The following is a 14,662-nucleotide window of genomic DNA, read 5'->3' as shown; positions in this document are numbered from 1 at the left end:
AAAGAATAAATAGTATATATTAATTTTTAATCCAGATCTTCAGTTGATACATACCATAGACTTTAAGCATACCATAATGCACATCATTACAGCTGAATTTGTTGTTGTTCCTGTAGAGACATCTCTAGAGATCCCGACACGGAGTGTTTTGATCCTCATTAGGCTTTGATCTATACTCTGCTGCTGATCCAGGAGTTGTAATACCAGCATGCTCATTTGTATCAGTTTCACCATATGGTACAAAAACTGAGGTTTGTGGCATTTTTCGGCCATGCACCCACATTGGCAAAGGGTAGGGTCTGCATCGGGATCGGTGGCTAGCGCTGAAAAAGGGTGGGTCTTGAACCTGGTATGATACAGCAGAGGACGTGGCAGCAGATGTGGCCATGTAACTCTTTGGAAAAGATAAGACATTTCCATGCGCTGAGACAAGCACACCCTGAAAAAATCAGATCAAAACATTATTTTTTTTTCATATTAATTTTGTTGTTGTTGTTCAAATTTTTACATGCAAGTTAAAGTCAATAAAACAACATATTTTGTTTAGCAAAATTGTTTATTTTTTATTATTGTTTTACAATAAATAATTGTATTTCTATTTCTTTTTTAGTGATATTCAACTAAATTGGCTTACATCATAAATGATCAACCTACCTGAGAGGTTGTTCTGTGCTGCTGCATGCCAATAAATCTTTGTTGTGAGGATGGGACTGAAGTGGTGTAATCTTGACCCTCCCCTTCATTTGACCTTCTAGATAACCAAGGACCAGTTGTTTCAGATGCCAAAAACGGAAGTGTTCCAACATAATTAAACTGGCATAAATTTGACAAGACATGTGGCGGCACACACAGAGAATTAATTAGGCCAGGAGTGGGGATGCAATAGTGCCGAGTGAGCGAAGCCTTCTGAGAAACGTCAGTCACATCATCTGCAAACTTGTGTTGTTCAGCATGTTTTCTATCCAAGGTTAAATGTTCAGTACCCTCTTTACTATGCTTTTCTTTGCTGTTGACCCTCATGTTCCTTTCTCCTTGTATCTCCTCTTTTGAAATGCCCTTGGACTCTTGCACCGTTGTTGAGATTTCTGTGGAATTTTGCTCATCTTGAGAAATTGAATGCTTTCCATCTTCATTGCTTTCGTCACTCTCATTCGTATCTGTAGAATAAATATCTCATAAATGTGTGTTAGGAATAGCAAGAATAATATCAATAATAAAACAGAGAATAAAAGCAAATTAATATCGTAAGTATAAAACTGTATATATATATATATATATATATATATATATATATATATATATAAACTTGTTTACAATAATAAACAGTTTGACATTTATTATAGATTGTTATAAAGTATAAATATAGATTTAGTATAAATCCCAACCGAACACCTGTTGAAGTTGATGTAACGACAGTCGTTTCTTGAATTAAAGGATTTGATGAACTTTGGTCAAAAGACGAGTCGTCTGTGAACACATTGGCTTTTTTTGGTGCCACATCACACCTCTGATGCATCATCTGTTTCCTAATTATCGAAAAATACATATGTCAGTGGATAATAAAATTATTATTTTCAGACAGTGCTGCTCAAAAGTTCACACTGAAAATCTGAGGTTTTAAAATCTAATTTAAACCTGGAAATAAAGAAAATGTATTCAACAAAAAGCATGATATAAATAAGAAGACAAAGAAACATGATGTAAATAAGAAAGATTTTGCACTAATCAAATAATAAGTACATTTGGAATATTGATCATGTGAACAATTTCTTTTTTCAAAGGTCAGATTTGCTTAGTACAATGTGCTGTTTGAATCATTCTCAGATAATGCTGGAGAATATGATCACAAGTGTGTGTTCTTGTAGCTCCAGTACTGCTGTCTTCAAAGCAAAAGGGGACAGTCTCTGACATTAACTTTGTTCAGTTCAGCTTTTCACTTCAGTATGCTGATAATATAATTTGTTCTGGAAAAAGACATTTAAAAGCTAAATGCATTTTAGAAGTGGACTTTTAATAAGGACTGTATAGGCATACATCTGAAAGAAAAAATACCTTTTCTCTCGTCTCCCATTTCCGGTATGTCGGAATCCTTTCGCAAATGGGTTATTATCGATTTTCAGCTGAGTTATCTGTAAAGGTTAACATATTAATGAAGATACCACATGTGTGAAAATTGTTTACAACTTTATTAGGCTAATATGTGGTTTGTGTCTTCGATGAAACATTTGAATCTGTCACCTTTTCGTTTTGGTATGCTGTCACAGCGATAAACTCTGTCTCAGGAAACACGTAGGTTTTGAATGTGCTGTAAGGAAGTTTGAGGATGTCGTTGGCTCGAACGATATGAAACCTCGGCTGATATTTGTGCATGGAGTTTAATATGGTCTGCAAAACAAAATCAAATCATTTTGCATACTCATTTCATGATTATAATTTTTTTTCAAACAATAATTAAAAGAAACATTTCTGTTCAAATTACACAAAATTAGGCCTACTTTTAAATCTTTTTTTTTTTTGCACATTTAGAAGAAAAAAAACGTGCTGCTCGCTACATGCAACTTGTTAAATGTTGTAGCGCTTGTTAACTTAGGCTGCTTGCTTATTGGTGACAAAAAATATATAAATTATTTTGAGGAGAAATTTACACTAAAAGTCGTCCATAAATTGTGAATCGCATCTACGGTATTAAATACTCACAAATCCATGTTTGTCAGATATATTGTTCGTCAGTTTGAGCTTATGAAAGGTCACAGCTTTGGACATCCATTGCTCCCCGGTAGCAGGACTGTCCGGGTGGATGTACATTCGTTTGGGCATTTCTGGATCGGCCTTTCCAGCCACCATCCAGCGAGAGTTGTGAAACTTATATCTGTAATCATCAGCAGCGACTATATCCATCAGCAGGATGTACCTCGCCTTCCTGTCCAAGCCGCTGCAGCGCACTTTGAATGCTGGAAACATGCGCCTCAGAGAAGCAAAAGACGTTTTACTCGTTTACAAGTGTTCAAGTCAAAATACATAGTAGCCTAACTATTAGAGAAATAAACAGCGTGAACAGTAATAGCTCATTGCCGTCCATGCAACTTTTCAAAAAAACTCTTTTTAAACACTCCTCGCGGAGACTGGTCTTGGTAAATCACCTTCTTACCTTCCAGACTTTGTTATTACCATCTCCGTGCCGCTTCTGTGAAACTGCCCCCACAGTTCCTTGCCTTCCAGGTGAACCACGGGGTCATCCGCAGGTGCAAGTCCAGTGTCTCTGGTCTCCACAGAGAGGTGCGCTGGAGACGCGGCGTCTTTGAGCGCCAGACGAACCGAGTTATGGAGCACGTTCGCAAGCTGTTTCCCGTATCCAACAGGAAAAAACTGGGACTGCTGTCCAAGCATCGAACTAATAGTGAGGTCAGTAGGACTGGCCGGTATAAAGTGGTGATACGCCATTCTCTCAACTTGCGCTGTTTGTGGGGTTATTTCATAACGTCATCATCACTAATCACTTCATCCTCACAGTGTAGGTAGCTAATAACTCCTCTCTGAAGTCTTCAGCTTATGTGGAATCATGCTGTTTTCAGTATGTCAGAAGTTGCAGTTTGTCAAAATGCATCTCGCCTTTTTCATCCATTTTCATGCTTTCATGGCTTTGTCCTGTTGAGTGAAGAACCCAACTGCAAAGACCGTGAAGGTTGTTTTATGGGGTCTCGTGCGCACAGATGGTGAACCCTGGGGACCTTATGCCGGATCTCAGGACACTGAGGACAGCATGGTGGTTTGTTGTCGGGACGGGTCAGTCAGGGGTTTCTGATTGGCTCCGTGGACACATCCAACCCAATTGTGCTTCGTAAGGGCGTGGTAAATCGATTTTATAAAGAATCAACTGCGACAAAGTGATTTGATACAAATGGAGCATCAGCTGTCTAGATTTTAGTGTTGCTCATGCTTGTGAATAAAGAAAAGAAAGTAGGGCAGATTGGGGCTAGTTGTCACACAAAAGTCCAATTACAGAGAATAATTTTGTGTATTCAAAAAGCTTTTAATTTTTTATTTTTTTTTGTGATGACATCTAAACGAAAAGTCCCTTATATTATTTTTGCTAGTTGGCAGTTTAAAAATTTAAACACACAATAAAACAATAAAACTTAATAAAAGAACAAATTCAGGATTTAGTCAAAAAGTTTAATGTAAACAACTTATTAATTACAATTTATTTAATTACAGTACAAGCAAAATATATATATATTTGTTACCATTTACATTGTTGCCGTTTTGTTTCATGATTTGTTATTTTGTTTCATTATTCTGATGTTACTTTATACATTAAAAAGTAGTCCTGTTCTAATGGCAGTATACTGTCTGTAGAACAAACAGTGGGACATATACAATTTTATATATATATATATATATATATATATATATATATATATAACATATTTTAAATAATCTAATATATCTTTTTTTTTTTACAGTGGTTCCTTGTCAGATAAACGGCTTGTCTTCCACAGAGGTATTCATTTATTTCCCTGTAGTTATTCCTAATATTACTTGAATTCGTTGCTAATTTAATCTAGTAACATTTATTTTTGACAGACTGATAGACTTGAATTATGGCTTTACACTGAATTAATGTATTTGTAAAATTCTTTTTTAAACTGCAAATGCCTAATACCAGGATTGAGTGCGTGTCAGTGTTAAGGAATAAATTACAGTTTATCTAACACACGGTTACACCTGCTACATGGTACTCACACCTTAAACGTGCTGTTAGTGCCTATTTGTAATTATACATTGCTAGAAGATAAACACTAACAACTGAAAACTAACAATTACAATGTTTATCTGAGGTGTGAGAAAGTATCATTTTTACTTGTTTGAGCAAGTTCTGTTCTCTTCCATGCATAGAGTGTGACAGAGAGCTGACGGTGGTGGCATATAACACTTCTTCAGTGTGGGAGGAGGTGAACAGATTAGGTCAGAGGGTCTCCTGGTCTCCGGGACATGAGGGATCTCAGTGGGCTGCGAGCTCTGGGGATCAGCAACCGTGGATGGAGATTGAGCTGTGGAACAGGAGTAGTGTCACAGGTCATAGGTCAACCACTAATAATCATTGCACAGTAAAATAAACAGAAGCACAATAAGAAAAAATCTAATGTTCACATCTGCTTTCAGGCATCATAACAAAGGGTACACCGCATTACTACATCGAATCTTACACCCTCATGTTCAGCAAAGACCGCAAGAACTGGAAAGTCTACAAAGCAACATCCAGCAAAGATAAGAAGGTATGTAATGCTGCATCAGTAAAAGTTTCAACACGATTACGGTTTTAATAGATTTACATAGGATAGGCAAATGAATAAACAGCGCAAATGGGCACAGGAACACATTCTTTGTGAACAGACCCTAATTTTATATACATTACTAGGTATTTATTTTATAATATAAATAACTCGGGGCCCTGCATCATATTAGCTGAATGAGTTCCATCACGTTTCTTACTAATTTCGGGGTGCCGATTTCAAAAACAGTGCCTGTTTTGCTCTAGCATGTCACACTTGCTCACAAAATATGTGCATTTTGTAGCATTTTTGCTTTTAACAAACATTTATAAGGTGAAGCCTTGTATTATTCCTTAATCACTAGAAAAACAGCCATAAAGACATGATTCCTATCTTCCTCTGAGCCGGGTTACAATTATTTGTTCAATTCTTAGCTGATTTTTTTTACATGAATGAATGATTCTGAAGACATTATTTTATGCCAAATCTTGATTTCAAGGTCAGAATTATGGCAGTGACAGATGAAAAATCTAACATGACCCAGATGTTTTCTGCTACATTTGTGGGTGTTTTACTACATCCAAACAGTGGATTCATCCAAACAGACTTTGTGAAGAAAATAAAAAAAAACTCGTGTTTATGTGAAGTTCATTCACATTAAATTGAGTATTTGAACATTTTTTGCCACTCCTTTTTTTTTGTTTTGTTAAATTGATACAAATGATGCAGATTGTTAAATTATACTTTTTGAATCATTAAAATGGAAATGTTTGACAATTGACATTTTGATTAGTGCATTAAAGCAGATTCATACATATTATTTGAAAAATCATCCTTATTTTATTAAAAATAAAACTGATTTTTTAAATCATTTTTTGCCTTTTGATAAAAAATGTCAGTATGTTTCATTTTCACATTAACTTTTTTTTTCTTTTTTTAAGGTGTTTGAGGCCCATTCTGATGGTCATGTGACGGTACTCAACAGTCTGATTCCTTCAGTAGTTGCACGCTACCTCCTCGTGAAACCCCAGAAGTGGCATATCAGGGCCTCTGCGCAGGTTCAAGTGCTGGGCTGCCCTTCTGCCCCCCTCAGACCCCGTTCCCACGGAGATGGTGAGGGTCCGCCCCAGAATCTCTTTTAAGTTCCCTTATGCCACATAAATTTCAGTTTAAACATTTTTATAGTACATATTGACGATAAAAGACCATTGTATTGGTCAAATTCCAAGCGCACTATGGTAAATCTTGTAAGAGTTAATTGAATTCTTGTCTTTTAAACCTGCGATGAATTCTCTCCATCAGAATTGAATACTGGGAAAGCAGTTGTCACAGAGACTGTGCCTCTAGACACGCTGCCCACTGAGGGTCCTGTCATCACAAGAAGCTCAGGTGAGGTGAATTTTGTAAGGTAATCCACTAATATGATTGCTCATAGTGGATCTGTTTCTAAAGGCTAAATCTTTTATTATGATTTCCATACAGGCCCCAGCCAAGCAGTGATATTAGTGGCAGGCATGGTTTTGGGAGCTGCTCTGTGTGTGGGTTGCCTTCTAGCTGGGCTTATTTGGTGGAGAAGGTAACACACTAATTGTTCCTTATAAAGAATTACTTGATTTATTCTTATTTTTTATTTAAAGATTTATTTTTGGCATTTTGCCCTTATTAAGATAGGATAGTGTAGAGTAGACAAGAAGCAAAGTGAGAGGGATTGGCTAAGGTCCTCGAGCCGGGATTCGAACTCGGGACGCCCGCAACGCAACAGTGTTATATGTCAGCACACTGCCCACTAGGCTATCAGTGCCGACAATTTATTATTATATTTCTATTAAAACCAAAAAGTGGAGATATGTAACCAAAAACAGTACTGTTACAGGTTGTCACTGCAACCAGAAAAAATCAGAATATTTCTAGTTTTAGTCTCTAATTTTTCCAACATCACAGTAATTGAGCTATTTTACTGGGCTCAAATAAAGCAAACAATTTGAATGGTCCTAAAAATAGCTATGTTTTCATTAAGGAAAATCAAAGGGAGGGTTTATTTACTATACCATAAATATGATTGGTTAAATAATTCAGGCAAGGTGTTTAAATGCTGCGAATTGTAATATTTTTGATACATATCTAAAACATAAAATATGCACGAGTTGGAAATGTATGATTCTGTTCCATAATTATTCTATAAGAAAATGTTTTGCAAGATGTTATATTAAATGTTATTTTACCTTAACCTGTGGTTTGCAAAAAAAAATGTTGTATCATTTGTTATGCACTATTGTATTAATGCTATACTCAGTAATTTGGCATATGCTTTTGTATAATTTTCCTTAATTTATAATCATTTTTTTTATGATATAATATTAATATTACAATATCAGTGTTATATCCCCATGTAATATTTGGGTTAATTTCATTTTAACGTCATACAATCGTTATTTTAATTTGGAATTTTTATTATACAGTATATGTTTTTCCTTTTTAAAATAAAAAAATGTATTAAATAGAAAATCTAAATGTATTTTTTCCACGCTTTTTATTTTGGGGCCTGTACATATTCTTGACATATTCGCGATATTTGCCCATGTTTGTATTTCAGAAAAAGAAACGCACAAATAAAGAAATGCTGCGTTGACCAAGGTAACGTTTTGCACTGTCTCTCTAGTACAGTTTTTCCTGTGTCCTCCGTGTGTTGTTGGTATTTCCTGACTGACTTTCATTGTCTCTGCTTAAGGCTGTCAGGGTTTCCACGGGAAGAAGCTTCCATGCACAAACCCAGAGCTTGTATCTTACCCTCTGGTTCGGAACATCCACGATGCTCTTCCCAACCCTCCTCACAATGGTAAGACATCCACAGGGCTTTTCAACCCAGTATAGCAATGAATACCGAAATTCATGAAGGAATGTTTGAAACGACAAACGAGACAAGGCAGTGTTTGTCGAGAGGACGCCGCTGGGTACAACAGTTCTCAGAATCAGATCAACAGCCCTCAGACATCGCAGTAATATATAGCAGTGAATAAGAGGGTTAATGTGGCTCAAACAGCAGGACGGAAACAGAGAGAAAGCCAAGTAGTCATTCTGACCCCTTTGTTCGCTCGCCCCGCCCTTACGATGTGGGCATATATATATATATATTGGCCTAACTGGTGCTCTCTTTAGGACTGTCACATTAAATTACCCCTCCCACTCACCTCCCACACGACCACCCATAATCAATCTTACATCTCTAATCTAGATGCTTGATACAAAAGCACCAAACAGCACAACCACAATATACAGTACAACTTGGGAAACTCTTTCCCTCACACATTCTCATAGTGAAGTTTTGAGTGGGTACCCTTAAATAAGTCCCGTCTTTTCTTGCTCCCAGACTCCGTCCCGTAATATCATGCTGTGCCATGAGTGGGAAGTGACTGAGGGTTCAGCTGATGTATGCTTTTGATTGTCTTGGCTGGATTAGTGAGTGTATTCAGTTACACGTTTTTATTGCAGAAGAGTTTTGGCTGCACATTCCACGAAGGCTCAAAAACGCCACAGTGGACTGAGTGAGACCAGCAGGACACAAGCCTCTTGAAACCATCAGTTGTGTAACTTTGTAATCAACACAAACTATTTTCCTTTTCTTGATGTCTACAATCACATATTGAAAGCTAAACCACTCCTACTAGTCATTTATAGATATCAAGCTTTGATGTTTTTTGAAGGATGTGGCCAAACTTTCACGGCGCCAATTTGACAGTCCATGTAATGGGGAAGCCCCATCAGACGCTCCATTTCGAGGTTTTTAATGAGGATCTATTTCTGTTTCTGCTCAAGGCATCAGCACTTAGCACAGTTTTTTTCTTAGTGGGGAGGCTAACTGGCGTCACTTTTGTGTTGTTTTTGTATTAGTGTACAGTATAGTGTAAAATGCCTGACAGCACATTGCTTCAGTATCAGTGCTGGGTTACATGTCCTGCCTAACATGTTCATTTAAATGCAGGTTGTCTGGTGCAATTTTTCCTGTCTCTCATCTCAGAGATTTCTATATTGTATCATAAACAAAAATTAGCCTAGTAGTACACACTAACGTTCAACCATTTCATTTTTTAATGTTTTGAAAAGAAGTCTCTTATGCTCACCAAGGCTGCATTTATTAGATGAAAAATACATTAAAAACAGTCTATTCTATAAAAACAATTTTCTATTGTAATATATTTTAAAATGTAATTTATTCCTGTGATGGCAAATCTGAATTCTGAATTCGCAGCCACGACTTCAGGTTTCAGTGCACGATCCATCAGAAATCATTCTAATATGCTGAAGAAAAAAAAACCTTTGGAAAAATGTTGAAAACAGTTGTGGTGCCTAATATTTTTGTGGAAACCATGATGTATTTTTTTCAAGGTTTTTTTTTTGATGAATATAAAGTTCAAAAGAATAGATTTTTTAACTTTAATATCTTTACCGTCACTTTTGATCAATTTCATTCAAACACTTGATCTATATCAATATAAGGGTGGTGAAAACTCTCCTCACAGAGATACAGCTTTATTTTCGAACATTGCCTACATTCTGAAGCATTTCAATGATTTCACGCCCTGCTTCTATAATGGGTAAATCTGTGAATTTATATGACGCTGTTCTATGACAGCTTTATGTCCAGCTTTATGTCCTGTGTTCAGCTGCGCTAACATGGTGGCTGCGAGTACAGAGAAAGATCCACACACCGGATTATGAGAGATATGCCATCTGCGGCCATCCACTACTGATGACCCAATCTTTATTGGGCAAAGAGCATCCCTGGCTGTCAATCATCCCTACTTCAAAGAGGGAGCGGGCAGAGAGCGGTGGGAGGGAGAGAGCGCTGATGCCAGTCTGATATTTGTGAGAACACTAACAGGCATTGTATGTAACGTAACACCGAGGATAAATAGTTGCTTTAAACTGCTCCACCAGGCAGTACTGACCATTGAAGTGTGGCTGGTTGGGAAGCGGTGAGGTTTTAATGCTACATTTTTTGGTTTGTAATGTTATAGTTTCATCTAGATTTTACCATTGCATAAGCTTTGTGCTATCTTTTAAAATAATCATTAAAAATTTGTTGACAGCATGAGCAGTCTGTATTTCATTCATGCATTTTTTCCCCCCCTAACATTCAGCTCACAAATCTGAAGAGACAACCTTGAATAGAAGGATTTCAATAAAGCATTATAACAGTAAAAAGTAGCAATTCATTTTGAACTTGAGCCGAACAATTTGCAGATGTGAAGGTGAAGGGATTCGGGTTTGTGAATATATCCAAGAGGAAAACGCAATTACTTCATGTGAGTAATTGGGGTTACTTTCCTCCAGTGAACGAGCAATGAGTGGCCTCAGTGTGGCCATCTCTCAAACACCTCAGCTGTTTATTTAGAGGGGCTGTGATGAATAGTCGGCCGCTGACAGACTGGTGCGACTGGACATGTTTGGACTGTGGAGGTGGGAGGAATGTAGTTAAACAGTGGCACTGAGAAGGTGTGAGGAGAGAGAGAAGTTGAAACGGAGCACAGCATGCTGTCCAATAGATGGTACTGTTCTGGAAACAAAAACAGTACAGGCAGGATTGCCCCCACCCCATATTTTTAAATGATGCACATTCAAGATTAAGTAAACCGTAGAAATCAGCACATCGCTTCAGACAGGTTTTCTGGGAGCAGATCCAGCAGCAGATGAATGAGCACTGAGCAAATTAAAATAAATGATTGATTGTCCAGCGAGTCTGCAGTCATTAGTGTGATTCGGTTTACATCCTAATGAAGAACACTTTGTTTCATAAGAGATATATTAAATGCTATATAATAAAATAAATGCTGTTCTTTTGAACTTTCTATTTATTAAAGAGTCCTGATGAAAATATATATCATGATACCACAAAAATGTTAAACAGCACCATTTTTATTTTTCAACAGTGAAAACAATAAAAATGTTTTTTGAACAGCTAATCAGCATATTAGAATAATTCATTTGACATTGAAGACTGGAGTAATAGCTGCTGAAAATGTAGCTTTGCCATGACAGGAATTCATTTATAATACATAACAATAGTCGGGGAAGTTGTGGCCTAATGGTTAGAGCGTCGGACTCGTAACCCAAAGGTTGTGGATTCGAATCTCGTACCAGCAGGGATTGTAGGTGGGGGGAGCGAATGTACATCGCTCTCTCCCACCTTCAATACCATGACTGAGGTGCCCTTGAGCAAGGCACCGAACCCCCAACTGCTCCCCGGGCGCCGCAGCATTAATGGCTGCCCACTGCTCTGGGTGTGTGTTCACGGTGTGTGTGTTCACTGCTGTGTGTGCACTTAGGATGGGATAAATGCAGAGCACTAATTCCAAGTATGGGTCACCATACTTGGCCACATGTCACAGTCACTTCACTTTAATAGAAAAATAAATATTTAGTAGATCAGAGAGTTCAGTCTATGAGATACACACATTTGAAGATGATTAGTTTCTGACTAAATTAAATATTCTGTCAGTAAGGATTTGAGCCTTTGAGAACCATTCTCAGCTTTTCTTCAATCTTTTTAAAGAATACTTGCATTTGAAAAAGCTAAACATTTGTCCTACTTATTTGTCATGATATTCTTATACAATTGGATCTATTATTGTTACATCAATCTTTAAAGGTTCAAGTTCTTATTCCCACTCTAAAGAACAAAATAAATTATTGAAAATAAATTAGAGCCAGCAGAGCCCATGGTGAACATTTTTTTTATTATTATTACATTTTTTATTTTATTATTATTTTGTGATCCGTATTTTCATAGACCACAAAACCAGTCATAAGGGTTCTTTAAAGGTTCAAGTTCTTATTCCCACTCTAAAGAACAAAATAAATTATTGAAAATAAATTAGAGCCAGCAGAGCCCATGGTGAACATTTTTTTTATTATTATTAAATTTTTTATTTTATTATTATTTTGTGATCCGTATTTTCATAGACCACAAAACCAGTCATAAGGGTTAAAAAAGGGCATTTAAGATTTTATATATCATCTGAAAGCTGAATAAATAAGGATAGGACAATATTTGGCCGAGATACAACTATTTGAAAATCTAGAATCTGAGTGCAAAAAAAAATCTAAATATTGAGAAAATCGCCTTTAAAGTTGTCCAAATGAAGTCCTTAGCCATGCATATTACTAATCAAAAATTACGTGTTGATATATTTATGGTGAGAAATTTAGAAAATATCTTTATGGAACATGATCTTTACTTAATATCCTAATGATTTTTGGCATAAAAGAAAAATTGATCATTTTGACCCATACAATGTATTTTTGGCTACTGCTAATATACCCGTGCTACTTATGAATGGTTTTGTGGGCCAGGGTCACATATTTGAAGATGATTAGTTTCTGACTAAATGAAATATTCTGTCAGTAAGGATTTGAGCCTTTGAGAAACATTCTCAGCACTTTCAGGTTAATTGCTAATCTTTTTAAAGAATACTTGCATTTGAAAAAGCTAAACATTTGTCCTACTTATTTATTATATATATTTTTTTATATTGTGTTCTCATGATATTCTTATACAATTGGATCTATTATTGTTACATCAGTCTTTAAAGGTTCAAGTTCTTATTCCCACTCTAAAGAACAAAATAAATTATTGAAAATAAATTAGAGCCAGCAGAGCCCATGGTGAACATTTTTTTTATTATTATTTAATTTTTTATTTTATTATTATTTTGTGATCCGTATTTTCAAACAACAACAAAAAGACTCACGACAACCAATACTGTTCTGAAGGTTATTTCTGTGAATTTCTTTTGAGAAATGCTTTAATTGTTTGGCGATGAGAAAAACATCTTATGCGTTTGTACTTGATAAAGAAATAAATCAATTTCATTGCCACATCTGCTCTTTGGGAATCAAATACAACTTTTCCTGCACAAACATTGATCGATGTCAGAAGGTCAATGATAACTGGCAGGTTTGAATGTCCCTTCATTCAGATGAAGAACGGTCCTCAAGAACCATTGAGACTATTCTAATACTGGCTTTGCTTAGATACAGCAACCATAATCTGCCTCATATTAAGCACAAATACATAATTGCTAGAATGCTGAAATCTGTTGTATGTGTTTTTGTTTATTTATTTGATGTATGCAAATTAAGCTCTTTGCTGACCATCCATCCCAAGATGGCTTTTACACTGTGTGTAATGATAAATAAAACTGAAGTGAAATCAAAAAGATTTAATGGGAGTTACTCTGTAGCTTATCTGGGATCATTGTTGAAGTATGTTTTAAAAATTTAAAAGTTTGCACGTTCTTTGGGGAAAACTGGCTTTGAATCTGCTCTTTGGGGGCCGTTGTGTAAGGCTCAGGGGATCCGGCTCACTGAAACGCAACTAATCCCATGAACACCCGCGCCAAAAAGACAGTATTGATGTTTTTGAGCAGTGAAAACCTACTCTGGTAGATTAGGAAAGGTCTGCCAGGCTCAGTAAACCTGTGATTAAAAGCTGTAGTAGTCCTTAGAGTATTAAACATTAATCTGGGTAATGAACACAGAGGGAAGGGGTAAATAAAGGAAGCTTTTCGGTAAATTAAATTAGATGTAAACATTTGTTTACTTTGGGGGTCATTCGGCATCTGATATAGATTTCTGTAAATCGGCTCAAAAAAGTATGTACTGTGTCCTGAAGATTACTACAGTAAGCATTATAGCAGTAAGGTTTTTTTTTACAGTATACTGAAAGTAAAGTCAGCAGAGGTTTTCACTTAGGGATTTTACTAGTTCTCGGATGCACAATCTGAAGAAAGGTGCTAGCAAGGCATCTGAAATGCTGAATGAATATGCAGCTAAACAATTATATATAGCACTCTTTTACTTTATTATTGGATATGTCCTTGAATTAAATCTCTTTGTAAAGGCTCTTTCATCAGGTATGTTAAATATGAATCAGCATTACTGATATATCCCTTCTGTAATCCTTCCTGCAAGGAAAATCTCTGTATTTCCAAGCAAATGTACATGTGAGATACATTTTTTTAATATATTGTTTTATACATTTTTTTTTAAATAACGTTTGTTTATATTTTTTTTTTTATATATTTAAAAATAAATATTTGCAGATATATTTTATGTAAATATTTTATTTCAGATTTTGTTATACACAGTAATTCAACAAGTTGATTGTACTGTTAAGACTGAATGCGTTTTAAGACATGTTTTAAGATTATGGATATATGTGACCCTGGACCACAAAACCAGTCATAAGGGTCAATTTTTCGAAATTGAGATTTATACATCATCTGAAAGCTGAATAAATACACTTTCCATTGATGTAGGGTTTGTTAGGACAGGACAATATTTGGCCGAGATACAACTATTTGAAAATCTGGAATCTGAGGGTGCAAAAA

The 14,662-nt window shown here is 36.0% G+C and overlaps 2 protein-coding genes across 2 annotated transcripts in view; one reads left to right on the top strand and one right to left on the bottom strand.

Moving 5' to 3' along the window:
* Window positions 1-97: 97 nt before the first annotated feature.
* On the bottom strand, window positions 98-3,720 carry LOC107673376 (T-box transcription factor TBX3-like). Its single transcript, XM_016466929.1, has 7 exons — window positions 3,149-3,720; window positions 2,698-2,965; window positions 2,239-2,385; window positions 2,053-2,129; window positions 1,393-1,526; window positions 655-1,157; window positions 98-439 (listed from the first exon to the last, which is right to left on the bottom strand). Exons 1-7 carry the CDS (start codon window positions 3,439-3,441, stop codon window positions 125-127), a joined length of 1,737 nt encoding a protein of 578 aa, XP_016322415.1. The 5' UTR covers window positions 3,442-3,720; the 3' UTR covers window positions 98-124.
* LOC107673359 (discoidin, CUB and LCCL domain-containing protein 1-like) overlaps window positions 3,560-14,662 on the top strand; it is a 15,143-nt gene continuing 4,040 nt past the window's right edge. The window contains exons 1-10 of the mRNA XM_016466907.1: window positions 3,560-3,571; window positions 3,659-3,783; window positions 4,464-4,501; window positions 4,897-5,076; window positions 5,164-5,276; window positions 6,215-6,386; window positions 6,576-6,662; window positions 6,756-6,849; window positions 7,867-7,907; window positions 8,002-8,109. Coding sequence (XP_016322393.1) covers window positions 3,560-3,571; window positions 3,659-3,783; window positions 4,464-4,501; window positions 4,897-5,076; window positions 5,164-5,276; window positions 6,215-6,386; window positions 6,576-6,662; window positions 6,756-6,849; window positions 7,867-7,907; window positions 8,002-8,109 — 970 coding nt within the window. The remainder of the gene's footprint in view (window positions 3,572-3,658; window positions 3,784-4,463; window positions 4,502-4,896; window positions 5,077-5,163; window positions 5,277-6,214; window positions 6,387-6,575; window positions 6,663-6,755; window positions 6,850-7,866; window positions 7,908-8,001; window positions 8,110-14,662) is intronic.

Source organism: Sinocyclocheilus anshuiensis, unplaced genomic scaffold (assembly GCF_001515605.1).
Source record: "Sinocyclocheilus anshuiensis isolate Anshui unplaced genomic scaffold, SAMN03320099.WGS_v1.1 scaffold508, whole genome shotgun sequence".
NCBI lineage: Eukaryota > Metazoa > Chordata > Actinopteri > Cypriniformes > Cyprinidae > Sinocyclocheilus > Sinocyclocheilus anshuiensis.
The sequence above is the reverse complement of the archived record's forward strand: the minus strand, read 5'-3'. Positions and strand labels throughout refer to the sequence as shown.

Excerpts from the sequence above, each read along its gene's own strand:
- LOC107673376 (XM_016466929.1), bottom strand. The coding sequence starts at position 3,441 with ATGGCGTATCACCACTTTATACCGGCCAGTCCTACTGACCTCACTATT. Across the intron at positions 1,527-2,052 it reads AATGGGAGACGAGAGAAAAG|GAAACAGATGATGCATCAGA; the intron begins GTATTTTTTCTT and ends TTCGATAATTAG. Across the intron at positions 440-654 it reads AGCACAGAACAACCTCTCAG|GGTGTGCTTGTCTCAGCGCA; the intron begins GTAGGTTGATCA and ends TGATTTTTTCAG.